General features: G+C 40.3%; 2 protein-coding genes and 1 long non-coding RNA gene across 4 annotated transcripts in view; 1 reads left to right on the forward strand and 2 right to left on the reverse strand.

Annotated features, from left to right (window-relative positions):
- Window positions 1–359: 359 nt before the first annotated feature.
- Window positions 360–20721, reverse strand: LOC128091514 (uncharacterized). The gene is made up of 4 exons (XR_008211437.1): window positions 19824–20721; window positions 10990–11155; window positions 8887–9070; window positions 360–1696 (listed from the first exon to the last, which is right to left on the reverse strand). It is a non-coding gene; the product is annotated as an uncharacterized LOC128091514 (long non-coding RNA).
- On the forward strand, window positions 1693–23298 carry SLC6A18 (solute carrier family 6 member 18). 2 transcript variants are annotated; one of them, XM_052704714.1, is made up of 12 exons: window positions 1693–2178; window positions 9530–9670; window positions 11271–11408; window positions 12148–12329; window positions 12740–12850; window positions 16453–16565; window positions 16872–17000; window positions 17765–17921; window positions 19109–19313; window positions 20605–20764; window positions 21119–21281; window positions 22533–23298. In XM_052704714.1, the coding sequence occupies exons 1-12, from the start codon at window positions 2034–2036 to the stop codon at window positions 22692–22694; spliced, it is 1806 nt and encodes a 601-aa protein (XP_052560674.1). In that variant the 5' UTR covers window positions 1693–2033; the 3' UTR covers window positions 22695–23298. The 2 variants fall into 2 exon arrangements, with proteins under 2 accessions (XP_052560674.1, XP_052560675.1); XM_052704715.1 differs by lacking the exon at window positions 21119–21281 and having other exon boundaries at window positions 22533–22669.
- TERT (telomerase reverse transcriptase) overlaps window positions 22661–25664 on the reverse strand; it is a 34349-nt gene continuing 31345 nt past the window's right edge. Inside the window, exons 17-18 of the mRNA XM_052704712.1 lie at window positions 23530–23625; window positions 22661–22761 (exon numbers count right to left, since the gene is read on the reverse strand). The gene's annotated coding sequence lies outside the window, so the exon portion shown is untranslated. The remainder of the gene's footprint in view (window positions 22762–23529; window positions 23626–25664) is intronic.

The following is a 25664-nucleotide window of genomic DNA, read 5'->3' on the forward strand; positions in this document are numbered from 1 at the left end:
AGTTCCTAGCAGCCTCAAGTTGCACCACAGGAGGCTTATACTGGACATCAGGAAGGATCTCTTCACAGAGAAAGAGATCAGTCATCGGACAGGGCTGCCCAGGGAGGTGATGAAGTCCCTGCTCCTGGAGGTATTAGAAGATATGTGGCCATGACACTAAGGGACATGGTTTAGTGACGGGAGCCAGTAGGCCAGGCTTATGGTTGTACTTGGTGATCTTGAAGGTCTTTTCCAACCTAGACGATTGTATGATTCTCTGGTTCTATGATATCTACTCTAGAGGTTATTTTTAGACTATATCTACACTAAATAAGACAGTGAAGTACCAGGCAATATATTTATTTGCATTTCAACTTAAAAAATATATATTATTTGAATATTAAAAAATATGAATATGAATATTTATGGACGATAATAATCTGAATAATAATATCTGAAGGATAATTACAGCAAGAGTGGGGTTGGTCTCTTCTAGTGACAGTTGACAGGATGAGGGGAAATGGCCTCAAGTTGCACCAGGGAAAGTTTAAGTTACAGCAAGAGTTGTTAAGCACTGGAATTGGCTCCCCAGGGAGGTGGTTGAGTCACCATCCCTGAATGTTTTTAAAAACTGTTTGCATGTGGTGCTCAGGGACATGATTTAGTGGAGGGTTGTTAGAGTTAGGGTAGTATGGTTAGGTTGTGGTTGGACTTGATGATCTTTAAGGTCTTTTCCAACCTGAACAATTCTATGATTCTATGAATATATTTTATTTAAAATCTTTCAAGTTGCTATTCTGTAATAGGAAAGGCAGTCAGATTTTCCTAATGAGCTGAGTCTGAAGCAGCTGCAGGGGGCAGGGATGGAGGTACTGCCAGGACAGCCCGAGCACAGCACTCTCTGGTCTGGAGCACAACAGTGGTGGGGGGGAGGGTGGTGGGTGCTGTAGCTGATTTCTGTGACGTGGATGTTCTATAAAGGTGTGGAGTGTAAAACAGCAAAACCCTGGTATTTTGGAAAGAGAACATTAAAGTTTTTCTCACAGGCTTTCAATTGAAGGCAAGCACTCAGCTGTTACATTCCTCAGTAACTATTTAATGAAAAATAAAAATAGTCACTTGGGATTCATTGACAGGTGGGAAGTGATTAACCTCAGGCAGTTATGGTGAAAGCAGACAAGATTTTGATGTCTGAACATATATGGTCTTGTCTAGAGAACAGTCCCATCTTGGGTTTGCTTAGGAACAAATGTTGAAGGGATCCTCAAAGAGTCCCAGCCATAGTGTGTTGTACCTTTCAAATAATTTCTGTCAGTCACAGGTACGTGTGTGGATGTTCAGAGGGAAAAGCAATATGGAGGACAGCGACCTATGCAGCAGGAGCTGTGTGGCTGCAGCTGGTCTGTGTGTCCCAATGGCAGATCTTGAGGTGGGCAAAAAGCTACTGCAAGTACAGCCATGAAAACACACCTTTACCAGGTTCTATTTGAGGTTTTGGTGTAACAGCAACAGGTAAATCCAATTAAGACTAATTTAGTATTAAAAAAAAAAAATCACTTTTTGTACTTACCAAAGATGTCTTCAGTCACTCAGCTAACAAAGAGAAAAAGCCAATGCTTCCTTAATTCACAGATCTACACATCTTACAATGTTAATGTCTTAATGCTGTAAAGGTCTCTTTTTAATTATATTCAGCGTCACACTTCTTTGATGGTATCTGAGAACAGAAGGAGAACAGAAAATAAAAATCTGTTTGATCCCAAGTTACCCATTAACAACATATTCCTAAGTTCCCTAACTATAGAAGGAACTACAAAACATCAAGAGTAGCCACTCTGTCTATATAATAATAATTCCTGGTTTGGTATTTAAACTGTGGCACTTCCAATGACACATTCCTTTGCATTACATAAAAACAAAGCACCGCCTTTTTTGGAGAAACCCTTCTGTCATTCCCCATAAAACCTGCAGCGGAGACACGTTTTGAAGAATCTTCCCATTTATAAGGAAAGGGACTAGAAAGCCAAAGGTACTTCGTACTAGAAGATTTACCAATGGACACGCCACCTGAAGTCCCTAAAGAAGATGGCAGACCAAAGTGGGATAACAAGTTCCAGTATATCTTAAGTTGTATTGGATTTGCCGTCGGCTTGGGGAACGTGTGGCGGTTTCCATACTTGTGCCAGATACACGGAGGCGGTAAGGTTGAAGTGGGACTTTGCCAAAATATTAAGCCACGATTCCAATATAATTGTGCTAACTTATGATGGGCATGGAACTTACATATTTGCATCACTTTCTTTTTAGCTATTGAGTTCTCAAATTCTCATAAATATTTGGCTTTCTCTTTAGATTGGCTTTCTCTGTAGAAATACGTTTCGTTTTTAAAGGATGCATTTGTTTAGGAAATAAAACCAACTTGTTGCTCAGCTCTGACGCTGCTGCTACAGTCCTGATGGGAGGAGGAAGATCACTTGCAGCTTGCTACCTTTAGGAGAAGCCAGAAGTCCTGATAAGGCTTTAGTAAGGCAGTTCCCCAAACAGTTGGCTTAGCCAGGGAAACAAGAATCACTCCTCTCCCTTCTCTGCCACCTTCAGGAGGTAACCCACAAGCCATGGCTGAGTGAAGCTAAATGGCACTTTTTGATGGCTGTGAAGCTGCCTGAAATGCTTGGCTGATTTAACACAGGCAAGCTGATGCTGACACCTGCCTAAGCTTTTCTGTGGGCACCATTCCCATGAAGAATTGCTTTAGAAGCAGCCTATTTAGTAAATACGAACGGATCAGAAATAGTAAGCTCACTATTACTTACAGCAGCTTTTGAGAGGTACCATGGTAACTTGTCTCAAGCAGAGCGATGTAGCAAATTCTTCAAGCCCAGTTTTATTTGTTATCGTTCAATTTACAAGATAAGTACAAAATTCAAACTGAGAGAAACAGGCAAATGGCAGGAAAAAAAATGTTTCAATCTAATTCTATCAAGGCATCTCCATTGCTTCATGAACTACATATATTTGAATAAGCCAAGGAACCACAAACAGATGCTGCCATTAAAAGCAGGAGGTATTTTAGAAAGCAGCCACATAAGGACTCTGTGAGCATCTGAATGAGTGAAATCAAGCAGGCTTTCTCAGCATAAAGCATCCTGCCATGCACAAACACTGCACGGGGAAACAGAAGGAGATACTGCTACTGATGCTAACACAACCTTTGTGCCCATTTTTCATAATCAAGATGAAAAAAAATGCAGAAGATCCTCAAGACTTATTTGAGATCTGGAAAATGCATGGTATATGGACTGAGTTAAGCATCCAGCCCATTTAACTCACCAAGTTGAAAATGAATGAATCTCTTTGCCACAGTTTACAGATGAGGACATGGAAATTATTTTGACAGCAAGGAGGTCTTTAGCAGTGAAGATGTAACAGCTGGAAGCCACTGTTGCACTAATTCAAGTAAGAAAAAAGAAGCAGCAGTAGGTAGGTGTTTCTCAGGAGACCTTATACTTTATATTATTTATATTCAAAGATGGGAAACCCAGTGAAGCACTCTCAGCTGCTTACCATAACCAGGTGGCTAAAAAGCCATAGCTGTTAGCATGCTGTTTCTCTGTCAATTGAAATGACTGGAAAAAGCCTGTCACTGTAGCTAATGACACACACATAGTGAGGCAGGATACACGCTTTTAGAGGAACATCTACAATGCAGAAACAGTATGTGGCTGAAGGGGGGGTGTTCTGAAGTTGGACAAACAACCTGCAGCATCTCAGGTGGCCTGCCTGAGAGCAGGCAACTGAGCATGTCCATGAACCCAGCACGTCCAGAGCAGAATTTTTGAGTCCTGGGACAGCCTGAACAGCAAAGACAAAGCAACACACATCTCTTGGAAACAGCCAGCACTTACACAGATTCTTCAGGATTTCATTTTTCCAGAACTGAATTTCAGTTTTTTTCTCCTGTAGGTGACTCAGTATTTTTTGATCCCACTCTAAACTGCTACTGTGAGTGAAAAAAGGTACAGTCCTACAGCTCACTAAGCTCTAGGAAATGTGAACCAATGACCTGTGCTAATGACAAGGGAAAGGAAAGCTGCTTGGTGCCATGCTAAATCCTATGCTAGCATGTTTTCAAATGACTCATAAAGTTCGTCTTTAATTAAGCATCTTAACCACAGGAAGCCAGGAAATAAGTCTGGGCCCCTCTATGGAAAGTTAAAAACTTAAGAGAATGTGTAGGATGGAGAGGGCTAAGAAGAACACTGACAACACCTGGTAAGCCAGTGGCACGTCATGCTACTGCCAACACAAGTAGCTAACAACAGCCTGGGCAGGAAGGCAGTCACAGGTTTCTCTCTGCCTTTGGTTTCAGATGCTCAGTTCAGCAGAGATTGTGCTGGGCATGGCTTTTCTACTCCACCTGTTTCTGTGGTCCAATGCTTTTAGACTCAGACAAACCCAGTCTGATCTCTCACGTGCTCATGCCCAACACTTAAGGCAACCATTTCACAGTGAAAGAGACTGAAATGAATGAGGAAGATATGAAAGGGTACAAAAGTTATGTACACCACCCAACACTCTCCTCCTGCATCCTTGCCCTACACACTGCTCCCATACCAGATAGGCCACAAGACTGAGGGCAAGGACACCTTAGAGAGCACACTGTGACCAGAAAGTCTGTTTGCTTCTGTGGGCGCTGATATATCTCACAGGCACTGGTAGGACAAAAAAGGCAGGTCCTAGAAGAGTTTTAAAGATAATGAAAATTGGGAAAAGCTACAAGGACAAAGGCTGAGTATTCTTTTTCACTTCAAGAAGTCGTTTTATCAGTGAAAAAAAATGATAAAAAAGAGAGCAAGGAAGCAGAGTCTGTGACACCATCCAGAGTATTTAAGGGTGGTGAGGCACTGGAACAGGTTGCCCAGAAAGATGGTGGATGCCCCGTCCTTGGAGGCACTCAATGTCAGGCTGGAGGGGGCTCTGAGCACCCTAACCTGCTGTAGGTGTCCCAATTCGCTGCAGGGGAATTGGTAGGAATGGTCTTTAAGGATCCCTTCCAACTCAAATTGTTCTATGATACAGATACTCTGCATTACTACAAGCAGTGGCACAAAGACAGTGATGAATAAAGCTCAGTGTATGGTCACACGGCCAGTATTTGGTCATTGGATTTTAACAAAGGGCTCAGAGGGCTCAGCTGATGACTAGAACAATTTGCTGACAAAATTCTCTGGGATTGATAAATAATTCATCCTGGACAGCAGGTGTTGGGAGAATGTAAGTGATTGATGAAGACCAAAAAGAAGACAGAGCTGTTAGATTTACAAACGTGCCTAATGTGGTTGCATTTTCATTCAGCCAATTTTAGACAGAGATGCGATTTGGGGCTGCACTTTTGAAAGCAAACAACTCAGATGCAAAAGCCCAGTAGATCTTCAGGTGTACTGGAGTGTACCTGAAGATGTGAACAGCAGCATAATGGTTAACCATAAGACCCAAGAGGTGGTGGCTCAGCACCTCAGCCCCAGCCACGAGCACAGCAAAACCTGGTATGGAAATGTCATAGAAGATCCAGTCTATGGCTGAATGTCTTCTGGGTGTAGATCACATTTTCACTAATGATCCAGGTGTTTAAGAGTCAGGCAATGCACTTTTCCTCATTTCTAGATCTTTTAAAAAGCCAGAGATAAAAATAAGTGCTTGTATATTTGTTCCATGTCAGCTGTTCTCCTCAGACCTCTGAACCTTATTCATCGCACATTAGTGTTACTCAGTAACTTGGATCTAATATAATATCAGTTTTGCTGACATTTATCACCTGCTTTCGTTTACTGATTATTTGGATTTATTGCCTGAGTTAAGTTAGCTATTTACTTTTCATGACTAATGGATATGAAGGCTGTTTGCCACAGCAAGCGGAGACAAATACAAAGGTTCCCAGGCAACAGGGATTAAAAAGATGTTTCTAAATGGTCTGGTATATATTTTGTCACCTAGAACTGAGACTCAAACAGGTCGTATAGGCATATATCTACATACATATGTACATGCATAGACATCTGAAAATACTTTAAAAAACAAAAAAACAAAAAAACCTTCAACTAACATACTGTGAAGTGGTACCTGATTACAGCTGGTATGCACTGGTCTAACCAAGGGGTAATAAAAATTATGTGCGTAGTGCCTGAGCCCAGAGAATAACTGGAAAATGCCTTTAATATAAATCGTAGTTCTTTTTAGGAAAATAAATACACCCTAGACTCCTGCTAAAAGGAGATTTCCAGATATTCATAACCCATGGCCTGTCTGACCTTTTGCTAAAATTTGAATGACAACTTGCAAAGAAATGCAGTTGCTTGGCTCACTGCATTCAGAAGGAAATAATATCTGAAACAACACATAAGCCTAAAAGATATTGTATAAAAATAAACAGATAAAAAAAAAGTATATTGCAAAGAGCAGAACTTTTCACTATTTGACAGAACAATTAATTCAGTGATCACCTGCTCCAGCTTTTCACTGAGGAATTGAGCAAGACACAGTAATAGTTCAGGAAATTAGGTTTGCTTCTGGGCTCAATAAATGGAAAGAATCATCACTGTGAGGAATCACAAAACCCCAAGAAGCTCAGGTTTCTTGGGCTGTGTCCTCACGAAGAAGCAGTATGGGCCTGGAAGAGCAGGTCTGTGGAGCAAAGCAGCTGTCCTTGAGACCCAGCATCCATGCCATACACATCTGAGGGTACTATTTTTTAATTTCAGGCTTGCTTCAGCCTGAACTTGGTCCAACCAAAAGTTGATTTGTGGATGGAGTGCTTTACACACACTTCCAATAACAGGGCAGCTACTACAGTGACTGTAGAGCTCTCCTCATTCTAAAGGCTCTTTGCAGTTAGCAGCAATACGAAGCATGACATGCCAGCACTCCTCATTGCTTGGGGCTTTACCATAAACAGAAACAACTTACCAATAAGCCAACTCTACTGCATTTCTGTTGTGCCTGTGCTACACATCATATACACACTGATACGTTAACTATCTGTGTTTGGATGATGAGCTCTGTTTTGTGACACACACTCTGTGGTAGGTACCAACATGAAACTTCATTCTACTTCTTGCATTTTCCTCTTCCTAGATCTCTGATAGCAATGTTCAAAAGATACACAAGTTCTGCCTTTTAGCATATCCTCCTCTAAGGATTAAATAGACCCTTGATCATACAACACCAGTGGGTTCTTATTCATCATTAGTATTTGCCACCTTTTTTATTCTATGTGTAGGAGATTTTATTGAGAAGGAGTGCAAGCTTCAAGTGCTTGAGCAGACTGTGCTTTTCCTATTTTCCTTTTATCTAAAAACAAAAGCAAATAAATAACTAAGCCTGTGAGCTGAACCTCTACACTCTGAGCCACCTATTTGAATTTGGTTTGAGAAAGATTAGTTCCATGAGCTACTTTTAACCCAATCTTTTGCCATCTTTTCACAATTGCAGCTATCACACTTTTTACATTGCTTTCATGAAAAACAAATATTTTTTTCCCCTCAAAGCATGACATTATGTTGCAAATACAACTGGAGATGCGTACAAACCAACACAAAGTAAAAGGCCTTCTATCTGCAGAATATTCAAATGTGCTCTGCTGTGAACTAGCAAACAGAGGAAAGAGAAATAACACAGGGCAGTCTGCACTCATTACTGCAGGGTTATTTCCATGGAGGTATGATACAGGAGATCGGTGTCTGGTGGAATGGCTGCAAGGAAGAGCTCAGAATCCTCAGATTACTTGTTCAGGAGCCACCACCCAGAGATGGGACAGCCCAACCATTTGACTGCCAGCAAGGCAGGTGTGTTGCAGAAGTGGCTTATTCTGACAATCTCATCAGCCCTTGAACAAGAGCACAGGGCTGAGGGAGGGGAGAGGCTACAAAGCCCCTGGAAGGGCATGAGAGTTCCCTCAGTATTTATACAGTGACTGCCTCCAGTCTAGATTTCATCACTTCAGATAAATGAGCTGCTGTGGTTCCCACACTCCTCTAAATCTCTTGCTTTGTACCTGGGTACTTAAGAACCTCCTCCAAATAGGGGGGACTGCCAAGCAGGGCTCTCAAGCATGTCAAGTGGGGACCTCATGTCCTGAAGTCAACAGTGAGACTCCTCCAAATCTGCTTCTTAGTGTTAAAACATCTTAGGAAACCAGGTCACAGAGATGTTTGTTTCTACCTTTAGCAAATTAAGAGCAGTTCCTCACTGAAAGGGGCATCATGTATGTTTTTTTCCCCATTTATTTATTTGTAGAAAACTAGTGAATAAACAACTCACCTTGTCTGGGTGTTGCATATAGTTATTGCAATTATCTAGCAATGGGTAGCAAAATTATTGCAGTTTCTAGCTCGAAGTGATTTGATTTATATGCTCCACCTTTCTAAACAGTCATTACATAACAGAAGCAGCTCCAGGAAGAGCTCAAATCCATGGTAACTCCCCACTGCCTTTTTCTTGCCAAGGACTGCTGTGCTCCCTCAGCACTCTGGTAATGGCATAATGAGGTGCAGAATTGCCATTAGAGTGATGAAAGGGCACAGAGGTGGCATGAGCTGGTAGGAGGATAGGAAGGTGTGGACATAGGATTTCTATTTTTGTTTCCCCAAAGAAAAACTATTTTGTGGGCACAGTGACTGATGGCCATGTCATAGCACTAAACTTCCATCTCTTAGGCCATTTTGACTCAAGTGGACAGGTGGGCAAAAGGGATGAGCATGCCAGTGAGATGTCACTTGGTCTCATAAAGATCAGTGTCCGTGTAAAAAACAGAGATCCAAGGCAGTGCACACCATCATCCTGCAACAGCCAGAAGCAATGCTGTCTCTCACTCAACAGAGAGAAAGATGAAAGATGACAAAGGATACAAACCCAGATGAAACCAGATGTCATTGCTCCCACAGCTTACAGAACAGTTTTCGGCTTGTTTCCAGTTAGGCAGCACTATAGGTTCTTGTAAAATGTCATGCAGAAACTTTTTCTCCTAGGGGCTTCCAGTGCAAAGTCTTGCTTTGCCAGTGGGAAAGGGCAACCTCTCAGTTTTGGTCTGACCATTCTGCAGAAAAGAGATCATATAGAAAGACATCAGAATGGAATGGCACCTGCATTTCAAGAACTGTGGTAACTGTTAATGCTTTACAGAGGTTAGCCATTAAAACCTTTTCAGTGTTTAGAGCGCATACTTCCTGGCTTGTGTATCTGCTGCTATCCCCCTAGCAAAAGAAAGGGAAATGGTGGAAGGGGTGTGGATCCTTAGAGCTTGTGTTCACGAGATGTCGGAGTGCTGACGGGATGTGCCCTGCAGCATTAGTGGTCCTGGCCTTTCCTCCTTCATTACCACCAACAAAACCACCCACAATCAGCAGCTGTTCCTGGGCAAGCATCCACATCAGCATTGCCTTTCTCAACACTTCCTACAAAGACTTTGTTACAGCCATGAAGTAGAGGAGATAACAGCAATTTGAATGAGGTGCAGAAAACCGTGTGGCTTAATTGCACTTAATTATGCTTTCAGGGGCATTCCTGATTCCATACTTCATCGCTCTTATCTTTGAAGGAATCCCACTGCTGCATCTTGAACTTGCCCTAGGACAGTGCCTGAGGAAAGGCAGCATCAATGCCTGGCACACCATCTCACCTTACCTGGGAGGAGTCGGTAGGTATCTGGGCTGAAGGAACCATGGCTGGGCTCTCACTCAGCACTTATTTCCTGCAGGGCTGCACCTGACGCTCATCAGGATATCACTCCCATCAGGTGTCACTCCAGACAGATGGGAGCCTAAAATATGAACCTTTTAGCCTTTGATGTGGGTGCATGAGATAGGAAAGCTAGGGTGTGTCTTACTGTATGCAGGAAAATGGGATTGGTGCTGACAACTATGCCTGTGGAAAAAAAAGAGTAGGTAAGAAATCATTGAGGGGTAAGAGGGCAACTGGGAAGAACCACAAAGCAGGAGGATGGGACCTCCAGCTAGATTCTTCTCCTACTATTTAGCAGGTCCAACTTCCCTTTTCAAAAAAAAACAGCTAGCAGAATCTGTGGTGTTGATACAGAAGGAACAGAAGATAGTAGTTTAGTGTGTTTCTGCACAGTATGGAATAAAACAGTGCCCTCGTGCAGCTATATTGTGCTGTGAAACTTCAGTCTCTTTTGGTCTGCTGTTAAAGTTGTGTCATGTTGTAAAATAAATAAATAAATAAATACTGAATTATATGCTATGTCAAAGCACTCAATCCTCATCTTCTAGATAAATAGTTTAAACCTCAGACTTTTCCTGGACTAGGTAACATCCCACATATTTTGTAGGAACTGCGACAACTCAAAACCCAGTGTTTTAGAGAGACCATCTCAGGAAGATCTAATGTCTGTCTCAATTTTTACTTTTATTTTTATGAAATGAGCAGCATTCTGTACTTGAGCTTGTCCTACCTGCCCTATTTCTATGCTGGCTGCTCAGATTCCTGGTAATCAGGAGCCAGTGGCTCAGTCTTCACCTGCTCTGAGCAAAGTGTCATCTCCATCTGGAAGCCACAGTGGATAAAAACCCTGCCTAACTTTGACCTCAAAGCAAGAAACCAAACTACAGATTTAGTGGGATCCCTTCCAGTATGAATTTTCCTAGGCTCTATCCAAATGTGAAGCCACTTTCAGAAGTGGGCTGGCCAAAAGTCAGGAGTTGGGTATGCCTCTCTATCTGAAGAGGACTCTATGGCTCAGGCAACCTGAATGTCTGAGCCCCAGCAAGCCAGAACTCTTAAAGAAGGCAGCTGTTTCTCACATTTTTCATATTAGACAACCTCAGTGAAGTCACAGAAAACTTGTTTCCGTCCCTACAGCTGAAAGTGACTCTGGCACAAGCTCAGATGTTGCCTCTTAAGTGCTTATAGAGCTGAGTGTTAAAGGCCCAAAGCTGCGGGTCCTATGTCTCCTGTTTTTGGTGCCACAGAGCCCTACTCTTAGCATTTGTCACCTACTTGCTCAGGTGGCTGCCTGCTGCCACAGAGTCTCCCAGAATGGAGAAAGGCTGAGCCCAGGGCACGAAGCAGAGGAGCGCCAGCCTTCTTACAGCAGCGCTGGTGGAGCCAGGGGCTGCGCATCAGAGCCGAGGACACAAATACACATCATCCCTTGTGAAGATCTCTGAAAGAAAAAAAAAAAAAGATCTTGAGAAATTAGGAGATGGGAGATTCTAAGAGTAAGTGCTGTGACTGGTAACTTTTCCCTGGTTTTCTAAGCTGAAATCTGTCATCTGCAGGGGTTGCTTCATTGATGGTGTCGATTCTGGTGAGCTTATATTACAACACCATTCTAACCTGGGTGATGTGGTACTTCATCAACTCTTTCCAGGAACCCCTTCCATGGAGCATCTGCCCTCTAAATGAAAACAGAACAGGTAACTGCTGCTTCAGTGTCACTGCAATTGGAGCATCACAGACATTAGAGCCTGGGGAGTAGGGGGAAAAGGGAAGATTGGTTTACTTGTTTTGCTGACATGATAGCACAGGGACAATTTGAAAGAACATCCTGTGCTCTCTGACTATGGAGAAACAGTCTTTTATCAAGGCACTCATGACTGTCACCATAAACTACATATCAAGACATATGAGACTGCTGACATAACTGCAAAGCAAATTTAAGACATCTTTCAGTAATTGGTTTAAAGGAGACTTGTGTTTTCATTGGGTAGTGATACCTTGGTTATTACAAGCCAGAAAGTCTGCTACTCCTTTGATTTCAGAATAAAAAACGAGGTTTTTAAAATAAATAAAATAAATAATAATTTTTGAGATGGCAGAGAAACTATTTGAAGACAATTAGTTACACATTACCCATTACAAAAATACTAGTAAGACTTAAAAAAGCATATCTAAAGACTGAATAAAAGATAAAGACTGTTCTCTGTTCTTTAAAATGACTTTTTGGCTTTTTTTGAGTAACATTTCTTTACCAAAATTGTCTTTTTTTTTTTTCATGATAAAAAAATATACTGCTAAACTTGAATGAGACTGCATGTAAAAACAGCAACCCTGCTGCTCTCCACTCCTGTAGAGCATTGTTTCCTTGTGATGCAGTGAGTGGCAAAATATTACCACATTTCAACGTTTCTTCTTATGCACGCCATCCTTTTTCAGGGCTCAACAAAGAATGTTATGAAAGTACTGCAGTCAATTATTTTTGGTACAGGAAAACTTTGAACATAACACCTGACGTCACCGACAGCGGCACATTACAGTGGTGGCTTGTTTTGTGCTTAGCAGCTTGCTGGGCAATTGTGTATCTCTGCACCATTCGAGGGATTGAAACCACAGGAAAGGTAGGCGAAGGACACAGAAGTAAACAGCTCAGGCTCTTATCCTGCGCTTTGGATGTCATTTTCCAGAGTTCATCAGTTTCATCAGTTTCAAGTACCACTTTAGACCCATTTCACTGTGCTCCTTGTCCAACTGAGTGGTAACAGCAGCACAGATAGCTCAGAAATATGCTCCTCTCCTTTTCCTTTGCAAATGCTTCTTGCCCTACTACTTCCCCCTCACTGTTCTAAGAGTATTTTTTATTTTTAAGAAATTATTACTAAATACTATTGAAGTAATTTATAATTTTTAACCATGCTCACTTGTAACTGTTTTATCTAAAAATATTAGGATGGCACAAGGCAAAAACTTAAAAAAAGATCCATTGATGTTACTCTTAATAACTTTGTCTTAATTATCACTTTCTGACTAGGCAATTTATGTAACAGCAATATTTCCTTACTTGGTCCTAACTATATTCCTTATTCATGGACTCAGTCTACCAGGAGCCACCGAAGGTCTAGTGTACCTTTTCACCCCTAATGTAAGTATTACCATGATGGTCAGAAACACTACTTTTCCTTTTTCACCCCTCAGATCTCATGCTATACATTCATTTTGAGGTTCTCTCATTTTTTTTCTCATCTTCTCAAAGGGGTAGGAGTCTTAGGTCCCTTTATATGCTGGTCATTTCAGATGGGCCTCTTTACACTGCGCAAACTCAAAGTTAAATTGGACTGCCAAGTGCTTGCTGTGAGCTGTGGGCATCCTCATTGCTCTGCCTCAGCACTAAAAATCACCGTAAAGCGGAGAGTTGAAAAGAAGAAAGGCAGCACCCACTGATAGAGCAACCTCTGAGCTTGGCACACAATTGCAGAGCTGGCCTTCAAGGCCCCAGCACCTGCCCTGTGAACACCATACCCCTCCTCTGCGGTCTCAGTGCCCACAGGCAGCCTTTGCCTTACTGAACATGTCCATCCTCTGCTTTTCTGGGGAAAAAACTGACAAAACTAGTGTGGAAAAATTCACTGATGAGTTACCAGCAATGGAGAGGTGTAAGACCATCACTGTTGCTTGACTACACAGCCCTGATTGACTGACACTGAAGATGTTCTTAGACTTCCTAGGGATCTGGTGTCACCTCGCTTTCCCATCTGTTAAGGTCTAAAGGGAATACTGATTTCACTGAAAGGAGCACCACTCTCCTGTTCTGAAGGCATTTGTTGGCTGTCAAGGCTAGATGTGGATAAGCCACATATTCTGTAGGTAAGCTCACACATTACATTACATAATTACATACTGCTCGAGTGGGGCAAGTCCAAGACCTTTTCCCCTCCCAGCAGGGATACGCAGTGGTGTGAGAGGAATGGGCTTGTACTGCTGGCAGTACTCCAGGTGCCCAAATGGCTTTGGTCATGGTTTTCAACCTGAAAAATAGAAAACCACGCAACTCCTATGCCAAACTCCTATGATAAAGCAGTGGAGAATGGGTACTTGGCCAATTCAGCTGTAAGAATAAATCAACACCAGCATCCTGAATGCCATCCAGGTGATTACGGGCTCTGAACTGTAGCAAGGAGCAGTTGGGCTCTCTCCCATGGCAAAGTAGTAATCAAGGTGGCAAATCATGCTGAAAGAGCATGAGGCCAAGGTATGTCTGTCCCATCTTTAACTCAGCCCACCAAGCCACAGCTCAGAAATACTGGATATTTTCCTCCCTAACCCTCAGGTTATCAATGCCCTGTTCTTCCTCAAATGTAGGAATTTTAATCTCCCTTTCTCGCTCTCTCCTGTCCCTGCCCTCCAGCCTATGAAAGTAAATAAGCTGTTGGATATGTTCATACAGGTTCCTCAGAGTATCTAACCAAAAACCTCTTTAGATTTCTCTACAAAGCCTCTTTTCCTCTGCTCTCTCACTTGCTAATAATTCTTTTCTCCTTCTCTTTTTGGGATTCACATTACGTTGGCTGTTTGATCTGAATGACTTTGTTTTATTAAAAAATATTTTCCAGTGTAGAGGGGCCTGCTCTTACAGGCAGCAGAAAAAGGATTCCATCAAGCCTTTATGGGGCTCAGCTTCCATGTTTTTCTGCGTCTGCTCAGGAGTACAAATACTTCTTTTTCCAGCCTCTTTCACATCTGAAAGATTTTCAAGGATTGTAAATATCTGGGGTGTTCTACATCAGTGAGTGCTTACTTTCCACATTACTCCAGCATTCACTTGTTCACATTCTGATTTGATATCTTCATCTATCTGTTTCTAGTTACAGCACATTTAGTCTTTTAAAATCCTGCATGGCAAATTACTGAAAATGCAAAATAACTTTTAGGCTCTTAATTTTGGCTTATGATCAGATAACAACCTTGTCACGATGTTCTAAAGCTGAGCAGTATTGCTCAACTTACTGCACATGCTGGATTTACAAGGGTCTTTTCTAGGAGGTCTCAGTACAACCCCCCGAAACAAAGGAGGGCCCAACAAAATGCAGTGATGTTTGGACACAAGTACATCAGTACACTGAGTTGGTCACGACACTTTTCACTTGCCTTTCTACTGATTGTTTTTTCAAACTTTGAGGTTGATTAGCATGTTCCAGTGTCAGTGCATTGCATCTCACACCAAGCTACACGAACTCCAACCTCATATGCTGGACGACCCTACTCAGGAAAGACGGGTTGGTCTTTCCTGATAGATCCATCAGGATCCACCAGCAATTGGATCTATCAGCACAAATCATTGGCTTGGCAGCACACAGGCCAGGCAACAACGTGAATACTTCATTTCTGCATAGCAGTCTGTTTCTGGATGTGCATAAGCTCCTGTCAGTAAGCACTTCAGCATTGGAAGGTTTGGTTAAAATCTTCCAAAGTAAATGTCCTAACAGATCTGTTAGCCTAAGCTGAAGCATTTCAGCCAGCAATGGTTCCATGTATTTGCTCATTAAACTATGCTGTATGAAATGTAACACCTGTTTTCCTGTGGTCAAAGCACTGTCACACACACTGCCACAGCATATGTGGTTCATCCAAAATGAGGGGAATGCATTACTGTAATCCTTCAAGCTCAGACCATCTGTAGAGATACCCAAAATACTACAACCTTTCTTTGGCACACTCTTAGTCCTACCCATGACAGTGGTGTACAGGGTCAACAGCCTAGAGATGTAGACACGACACACAAAACACACAGTTCAGCCTGAATGACTGAGACGCCACATTTCTCTGTGCTCAGACTGATGTAAAACAAAGTGATGCACTCAACTGCCCAGGTATTACTTGTGGGGCAAATGATATTTAAAACACCAGCTCTTAGCTGATACTCTTTCTGGTCCCACAAGTTGATACGGGATTGGAAAGTAGTTGACCTTGCAGACAATGAAAATAACGTATTTCTTTGCCAAATACAGGAAATATATATTCAACACATCTGTATTGTGCACGTTACTAACATTTTTGCTTTACTTTTAGACTAATTTTAATGGTAAACTTTAATCCAGTGATTTACTTAAAATTGCATACTGCTCTTCGTAACAAAAAAAAAAAAAAAAAAACAGATTTTTTTTCAGTTAATTTCCTCTATGAAATCTTCCCTTCTTAAATCAAATTCCAAATTTCACTCTGTTAATTTTCCCTTTTTCCTTCTTTTTCCTATGCTACTTTGCATTTTTGTTTACATAGCAGTTTGAATTTAAGATGCACATTCTATTTTTTTAATGAGTATTCAATTCTTGCACTTTTAGATTTTTTGTTGTTGTTTAGTTTGAAGGTTAAATATTTGTACAGTTTGAAGAAGATAACAACCTCAGACTGTAAGTTACTCACTATGTATAATAACAGGAAGAAACATGTTGAAGAAAAATGTAACGTACTGTCTCCATTGTGTGCCTATTACCTGTGCAGAAACACTTCTATTATCAGGCAGAAGAGCTGCATAATTGCATTAATGAGTTTTAAAATGAAACAGACTTATACACATTTTTAATGTGCCTTCAGAAACATCTGCTCAAATGACATATTTTGAACTAATTTCCACTTTCAGTGTACATAGATGGCATCACAACTCACAGTTTCACACATGTGAAATAGAGCAGCCAAGGGAACAGAAAGTTTAATTCCTAAATAATGCATTCATTCCAATTATTTCAGCTGAACATCCTGAAAAATCCCCGTGTGTGGCTTGATGCAGCCACCCAGATTTTCTTCTCTCTTTCTTTGGCTTTTGGAGGGCTTATTGCGTTCTCAAGCTACAATCCATCAAAGTAAGTGGAACTGTGACCTTTACAACTTGGATAGGCTCTTGCATCACTTCATGCAATTTTCTAAAATTTTCAAAATGTGGCATACTTTTAGGGGATCTCAGCAGCTGCTGTCCTTCCAGGTTTTAGTGATCTATTTTACCATTTTAACAATTTTTTTTTTCTTATGCTCAGCAAATATATTTTGTATAGATTAATTTTTTGCCTACCACACTAATCGTTAATGTGGAAGTCTCTTCTACATCATGGAGGGGGTGTGGATAGATAATACTTTTTTAGCCAATTTGCTTATTTGAATTCTACTTCTAGAAATGACTGCGAAAAGGATGCTGTGACAGTAGCAGTTGTGAACAGCATAACATCCCTCTATGCTTCCATCCCAGTCTTTTCTGTTCTGGGATTTAAAGCAATCACAGGCTATTGGGACTGCTTGGACAGGTGAGAAACTTCCATTCCAGTGCTATATACCGTAGTTTCTACACCTAAACAGATAATGTGTTACTTCAAAACATGCATTTCACTGAAAAACATCCGTATGGAGAAATCTAATAGAGAAATATAGATCACCATGGCACTGAGGAAAGAATGATCACAATAGCATTTGTATGGAATAAAACATTATAGAATAATATACTAGAATTAGTGTATATAAAAACCCACAAATTAAGGATCACATATTAAGCTAGCATTAGAAATAGTAAAAATAAAACATTTTTCTATTCCACAGGATTTGTTATTAAACACAAGTGGTGGAAATGATGTGGACGTATAAAATAAGACTTGAAATATATTTTAGAGATCTGTGTAAAGTACTCTGAATTTGTATCTCAAATAAGTATTAATGAATATTTTCTCCTAGCCATTTACAAATGATATATATTTATTTTATATATATAAATACATTAAAAATCTGTATATAGGAGGAAATATATATCCCTCACATATATATATTTTATAGATGAATATATGTTATTTATAGAAATATGTAAAAATATAGAATATATATATCCTCGTATAATTATTTATATATATATATAAATATATATATATATCTATACATATAAATACTTAGGAAAAAATTGCATACATGTATATCCTTGTATAATATTTTCTTTTATGCTATAAATAACAACACTGGAAGTAAACAATTTTCTATCAATGTTCAAATGCGTAACATTTGCACATGTTGGCTTCTCTGTCAGGAATATTATCAGTGTCATCAATGAATATGATCTTCCAGAACAAAGCATTACACGACAGAACTATACAGACTGGATCACCTTCCTGAATTCATCAAATCCAAAAAAACTCGCCGGTCTCAAACTGAAAAACTGTGACCTTCAAGAATTTCTTGATCAGGTACCATAATTGCTTCTCACAAAATAATCCTTAAATAAATATATATATATATATATATGCAGATAGAAGGACCAGCCACTTTGTTTAACTCACTTGTAATTTAGTTGCAATTAATATTTTTTATGAAATCATAACAATTTCAAATATCAGTACTACTGTAGGGCAGCGTGAACTCAAAGCGACCTCATACGGTATTCAAAATAGTACATAATAATCATAGGATTAGTGTTCAAAGGGACTCTTACACAGAACATACACAACGGACACTGGATTTAGTTCTACTCCAGTTTAGAGGAATAGGCCCAAGAGAGAAAACACAGCTAGCTGAAAGATTATAGAGAAAAGGTGCTGAATGAGAGTTTCCTAAATCCCTATTTGGCAACTGAAGTATCAAAACTACATTAAAACATACACTGTTTGCCTCTGATCCCATACCTGTGCAAATACAAATTCTGATCTGTGACTGTCAATTCATACCTTATAGATCATTTAAAATTAAAACAGAGCTCTTCATTCCTACTCCCACAAACATTTCCCACAACTGATTTCCTCCAGTGCTGACTGCTACATAGCCTGCTAGACTAGCCAGCATCCTTGATTCCAGAGAAGGACACAACATAAGAGGTGACAAAGTTAAAGCTTCACAATTTCCACTGGTTTTACACAACTTTTTGATTGTCAGATGCCATATTGTCATATACTCTGGTATAAAAATTTGTATCCCTTTTTGACCTTAAGAGGCCAGCTTCAGAAACACATTTACAAACTGTACAGCTTATTCAGGTGCAATGACCAGAAACAATCACTCTGATTATCTTGCCTAGCACAAACCCTAAAAACAATAGCATTCTCAATTATTCTTAGTTTAAGTCAAACTTGAACTAGACTAGGTATCTCAGAAAATAATACAAGCTGAAATTCTGATGTTGAGGTTCAGAATATGAAGATACGTGCGTGTTACAGAATCACAGAATCATAGAATAGTTTAGGTTGGAAGAGACCTTAAGTACCACTCGGCTCCAAGCTCCAGCCATGGGCAGGGTTGCCACCTGCTCAGATCAGGCTGCCCAGGGCTTCATCTGATTTTAAACACCTTCAAAGACGGGGCACCCACAGCTTCTCGGGTCTTGAGAAATTACATTTAGCCCCTTATAACATTTATTTGAATTTCTTTGTGAATTCTACAGAGCGTATCAGGATCTGGCCTGGCTTTCATCGTGTTCACTCAAGCCATTATCCTAATGCCAGGCTCACAGGCCTGGGCCATCCTGTTTTTTGTAATGTTGTTCAGCTTGGGCCTCTCTTCCATGTTTGGAAACATCGAAGGAGTCTTCACTCCTCTTCTAGAACTTCAAGTTATATCTAAATCAATACCTAAAGAGCTTCTGTCTGGTAAGGTATTTGGTTTGCTTTGTTCAAAGAAGGTGACTTCTGTATAGATGCATAATGATCAACTGCTTAGTAAATATTGTAAAGGGATTAAGAATTTGTAATATTAACTTAATTATTGTGCAGTGCTAGTCAAGGTAGTGGATTATATTTGCAGAAGATAAAGACATAGATGAGGTAGCACTTTGGCATATGGTATCACATTGCCCTTGCCATTGTTCTTAGCTTGCAAGAGGTCTTTCAGTCAGTGAGCGCTCATTTAATTACTGGGACTGGAGCCAAGCTTGCTCTAAATTGTTGCAAACATCAGGAAGAGCCTCGTCTCCACTGTGGCCTTCTGACAAGAAGACAGTATTAAGGTAACAAGTGACATCAGCCAGTCTGCCCAAGAACTTGCTGTACCACAACATTAGCATGACTGTAAGACAGATCACTCACCCAATTTCATTCAGAACTATAGTACTACCAATTATTTTACATTTACTGAACAGATAATGAGGAATGACTGCTTACTGTTCAAAGCTAGAGCCTCTTCCAACTGAGACACCAAATCCAGCCTTCTCTTCAGGAATTGGGCTCTGAGTTGAATTTGTTCATTTTGGCTTTCTTTGCTGAAACATAAAAGCCTGCATTAGCAAAAAGAAACAGAAGAGAATAATAGGAGAGATCCTACTGGATTGGTCCAGAAAAAATTCAGCAGTTTCAAGTAATGGATTAACACCTGTCTACTGTATCATTTTAAATTAATACATGGAATATTGCTACCATGCCTTTTCTAAAGTCTTGCTGGGGCACCTAAATTAGATTCTTCTAATTCCACAACTTTTTATGTAAAAAAACCAAATCTATCTGCAACTTGATGAGGTAACCATCCATATGCATGTACTTCCATCTCGGGACATAAGGAGGTATCCTTCTCAGCTCTAGGTGCTTACCCACCACAGGTCCCAGCTGTTTATGTAGACCAATGACTGCATGAACATGAGAACAGCTAAAGCTCTCTGCATCAGTCAATAGGCAACATCCAAAGACTACCACAAGGCAAGGCACAGTGCAGAGTACTTGCTTGGAACTCTAGTAACTGAAGAATATTTGTCACAGGAATGCTTTCCTCATGCAAAAGAATCGTGTCTTTGGTCACCACAGAGGAGAAAACTGAGTTTAGGAAATGGTATCAAGTAGGTCCATATAGGGAAAGAGAATAAAAGTTACTCAAACACAAGTAAAAACAATTTAGAACAAAAATGATCTCAATTTCTGTCCTCCAGTAACAAAGGTATCTCTTTTTCTTCAGGTATAATATGTCTAGCTTCCTTCCTTTTTGCTCTGTGTTTTACACTGGGTTCAGGGAGTTACTGGATTGACATTTTTGATAGCTATGCAGGCTCAGTGCCTCTTCTAGTTATCGCTTTCTTTGAGGTGATTGGGGTTGCGTACGTCTATAAAATTAAAAGGTAAGCTGGAAACTTTTTTCTCTTAAGAGGTAAATTTTCACTCTGGTATTTGAGTCCTGATATCTGTTGGATTAGATGCTACAGAATTGCTGTAACATGTTTATTACTCACTATAGTTAGAAAACTTACTCAGGTTATGTAAACTGACATAGCCACATTCATCTTTGGGGGGAAAAAAGTTCTAGTTCCACTTTCTTAAATATTATGAACACTTACAGCAAGTAGGAAAGGTATGGAGTAGAAAAAATTCAAGGAGTTGTGTCACATTTAAAACTTACAGAAAGACTACAAAAAGAGAAAACAAAATTGTTACCCCTAAGCTCTGACATCTTTATATACATGTCTCCTCTTAAGGTTCAGTAAAGATGTGAAATGGATGACTGGACGAAAACTAAATCTCTACTGGCAAATCACATGGAGGTTTATAAGCCCTCTGCTCCTGCTAATTGTCTTTGTGGCCTTTGTTACTCTCCAAATACAGAAGACACCAACCTATGCAGCCTGGAACCCCAAATATGTATGTTCTCTAATATTTGCAATACTTAACAGAAGTGAATGTTTTTCTCTCCCATCGGATCCTTTAAAATCATCGCTGTTCACACAGTGTAGTCTGAAGTGATAAAATGCTCAGATCAAGAAGGCTCCAGTATGTACAGACATTACAAGGTTACAAATAATATAAAATGGCTTTCCTGTTATCAAAGTCTTCTTTCAGAGAAGTCTTGTGTCACCACACTCCATACCTCTCAGAGATGCACGTGATGCAGACAACTGCTAAAGTGAAATGTCTCACAGAGACTCCACATTTTCATAAGTGACTCGTGTATAGTAGAGCTTCAGAGCTGCATGACAAATACCAGGGATGGAAACATTTTCAGAGGCTCAGGGGAGACCTTATTATCTCTTAACAATGACATGGAAGGAAGTTGTAGCAAGGTAGGGGTCAATCTTTTCTCCCACATAGCAGCAGTAGGACAAAAGCTTTACAGTGTGCCAAGGGAGGTGCAGGTAATGTATCAGCAACAATTTCTCCTCACAAAGAGGGGTGAGGCACTGGAACAGGATGCCCAAGGGGGTGGCAGAATCACCATCCCTGGAGGTGTTCAAGAAACATGTAGATGTGGTATTTTATGACATTGTTAGTGGGCTTGGTGGAGAATGGGTTGATGGTTGGACTAGATGATCTTAATGAACTCTTCTAACTTGAATGATTCTATGATTTGCCTTGAGAACTACTGATACCACTGGGACACTGATGAATGTATGACTGTGTAACTTGGACAGACAAGGAGGCAAGGAGGCAGTGGTCCAAGAACAGTGCTGGTTAATTCTGTGCCAAAGTCTTGCTGATGTTGAAAACACTCAATCTGAACAGGGGTGACTCGTGTCAGTTGCAGCTTCTTGTGTCTCTCTCAAATAGAGCCTGTGGAGGGGGTCAGAAAATCGATTCCAGCCTTACACTGCACTCAGATTGCAGTAATCCTCAAAGATTGTCATGAGCCTCTGTAGTGTGAATAGAGGCAGAGACTGGAATAAGATCTACAAAAGAAAAACTATTAAAAAAATTTACAGTTATATTTAGACTCACAAGAAGTGAGGCCAGAGGATATGGCCACTGAATGCTATCATAGAGGAAAAATGAAACTTCTGCTATCTTTAAACATATATGGAAATCATAGAAATGTAAGTGCCCTAACGACTTTATTTATTTTCACTTCTGTGTTTGTTTTTTTTTTGTTTGTTTGTTTGTTTTTTTAAATCTCCATAGGAACACTTCCCTGTGAAGGAACAGAAAGTCTATCCACCTTGGGTACAGGCCATCTGTGTGCTTTTGGCTGCTCTTCCTTGTATATTTGTACCTCTGGTAGCAGTCATCCATCTGATCAAACGAATGTGCAGAAGGAAGGACCCAAGCCTTGTAACACCCTAAATGTTTTCATGTCAAGAAGTTAACAGCAACTTTCCTCATTCCCCCGAAAAATAAATATTCTTTCTGTCTGTAAGTAAAGATGACAGCTTTTGTTAGACATGATGTGTTACTCAGCTAATATGGTTAACACAGTTCTGCTTACAGCCTACCATTAGCACTCGATAACAGTGCTGCTATGTTCCCTTTATTTTCAACCAATTTCACAACATTTGTTGCACCTGCATCCTGTCCTGAATCCTACCTACCAAGAAGCACCAGTTCCACTACCTTAATTCTATTCACACGTTACCAATTTCATGTCTCCCTGCAGACAGATTTTACAAACCTTGAAAGCCCACCAGTTATTTCAAGTGTCCTCTGTCTTTCTTCACTTATTCCAAATAAATGCGGTTCTTAAGGATAAACAACATAAAAATTAAAACCCATTTTACAACATTTTCTTTCACCAATCCCCCCACTTAGAGAGCTGGAATGAAAGCTCATGAAGGGGACTCCTTGCTTAGTCTACTTTTTGCAAATTCCTTTAATGCATTTAAACAGTAGTTATTTTATGATTATTCTATAATCTCAAGCATTACAAATAAAGCATCAGCAGTTAAAAGAACATGCACTAAGCAAAGCTGAGTAATTAATTTTGCACAAACATCTTAGCTAGCACATTCCAGGGTTTACTGTAGTGGAAAATACTGTGAGAACAAACATTCCCAAAGATTAATCCCTACTTTCTCATATTAAACATGATAAATGACTACTGTGATAGAAATGTTTGGAAGCGTCCTAGTGTGCTGCAACGTTACATGACCATGAAATACATCTTTACTTAAAAAGAAGTTACCTTCTACTCGCCTGCAGATCCTGGCCATTCTGATGGGAGACAAGGGTTCCCCTTTGCAGACATACTTTTGAGCAACCAGTAGCCTCTGAAAAAAGACTGGGAAAGCATGGGAGGGTAAGGCATGACAAAGACTTAGGTGGAATAATTAATAGAGCCAAGAAAGATATAGGGATTTTGAGAATAATGAACACAGTTTTAGTATTTAGCCTTGTGATAGGCTATGTATTAATAGAGCTTTATAAGGGATAAAAGGGATTTGAACAGAAGTTGAAAAAGAACAAAACCAACTCAAACCCCTCACTGACATGTTGCTTCTCTCCATGAAAACACACCAGTTTGCAGCTGATTCTCTAGCAGCGTGGAAACAGAGTTGTCTCTGATTCCTTTGCAACAGCCTGAAGGGTCACAACAATGGAGGCCTCATGGAGGCATGACCTTGACAAGACGATGACTAAGAGACACGAAGGAAGGAGACAGGCCCACTTGATGGATGAAAACAATGGTGAGGGAGAGCTGCGTCTTTCACAGCACTTGTTGGCACGGGTACTGACTGCCAATGCTATTTCTGTGAGAAAGTCAACAGCAAACCACAAAGCCTAATGGAGAGAGCCATGCTGAGAGGATCCAGAAGCTCATGACAGTTTTTGCTCAGATATTAATATTGATCCACTGTCAGTGGAGCTAGACTCTCCAGGCAATCCATTTCAAGTCCAAATGCCTTTCCCAACCACACCAACTCTCACTAGATGTGTCAGAAACTTGACAACAGCTAATTCAACCTACTCACTCCCTAAGGTTACCACTAAAAGCTCAAAGCAGTACTACAAGGGCAATCTCCCTGTTAGTGAGACATGGTGTGCAGGAACAGGACATAATGATTTGCTCTAACAGAAGAGTTGGAGAGATCTGACAATCCTCACGCGCATGGCTCTGACTCCTTCCTGCTCCTGGGCTCTATAACTTATCCCTGGATGTGCCCCTCTTGCAGTCCTAGTTACATCAATAACAGCATTGCTGCCTTTGGCTGCTCAAGACATTTCTCCTGTTGTAATACTAAAATAGAAAAGAAAATGCCAGAACATCTATTTTTTATAATACTTCTGCAAACTGCTGACTGCTTTTAGAAGGGTTCATTGCTAAAAGTGAGCTTAGGGGCATCAGAAAATAAAATTATAGAAAAATAGGGGAAATTATGCACATAACAGATAACTAACTACACATCACAAATGAAATTTGAAAGGTTATGAGCTAAATTAGATTTCCATAAAGAATAGTCTCAATAAAATCTGTTCATATAAAAACTAACTACGTAAATAGAAATTTTAATTAAAGTGTACACTATACATTCATATGTTTGATTACAGATAGATGTTCATTAAAATCACACACGCAGGGGTATGTCGTCAGGCTTAAGATCTTGGTCAGAGATATGCCCACAACAAAAACTGCAGCTAAATAATATAGACACATGCTGAGAAAATAGTGAAGCTATGTCGAGTCACTGTCATGACACAGACAGTGGAAATTTTGAACTCCTTGACTTCTGAGCTCCTCTTTATAGCTCCTCTGATGCCAAAGTGCATGGATCACTGGACATATGCTTCAGTCTGCAAAAGGAGGCAAAGGAGAGAGACTTTTCCTCTCAGTAACTGAAGTTCACAACAGGGAAATGCACGAGGTTAAGTTACTTTTTAGCTGAAGTAGGCATGTAGAAAATCTGCTAAACAGCTCCTTCAGGAACACTGCCTTGCTGTTCTTGTGCATTTTGGATGTGATCTATACCAGAATTCCTGTGCTAGAACTGTAGCTTCATTTCAGTAAATTTTAGTGCTACAACCCCCCCTCTCCTATTCACAGAAAACATGGTATTTTATGAGGACTTGTTCCCTTAAATAGCATGACTGACTTTCTCTTGAGTAGCATAACTGAATAAGTCTTTTCCTAAGACAGAATAGAAGAGGATAAAATTCTTTGGGCAGGGCTGCAAGTAGAGCTTGAGAGTAAATCAGTATGAGACAGAGCTACAGCCATTGTGATTTTCAGCCCCAACAGAATTTCTAGCCTTAAGATATGAATTTGTATAACAAACTGAAGTATCTACTAATACAAAACAAACAAAAACCCCAAACAAAAAC

Source organism: Tympanuchus pallidicinctus, unplaced genomic scaffold, assembly GCF_026119805.1.
Source record: "Tympanuchus pallidicinctus isolate F22 unplaced genomic scaffold, pur_lepc_1.0 scaffold5, whole genome shotgun sequence".
In the NCBI taxonomy this organism is placed as follows: Eukaryota; Metazoa; Chordata; class Aves; order Galliformes; family Phasianidae; genus Tympanuchus; species Tympanuchus pallidicinctus.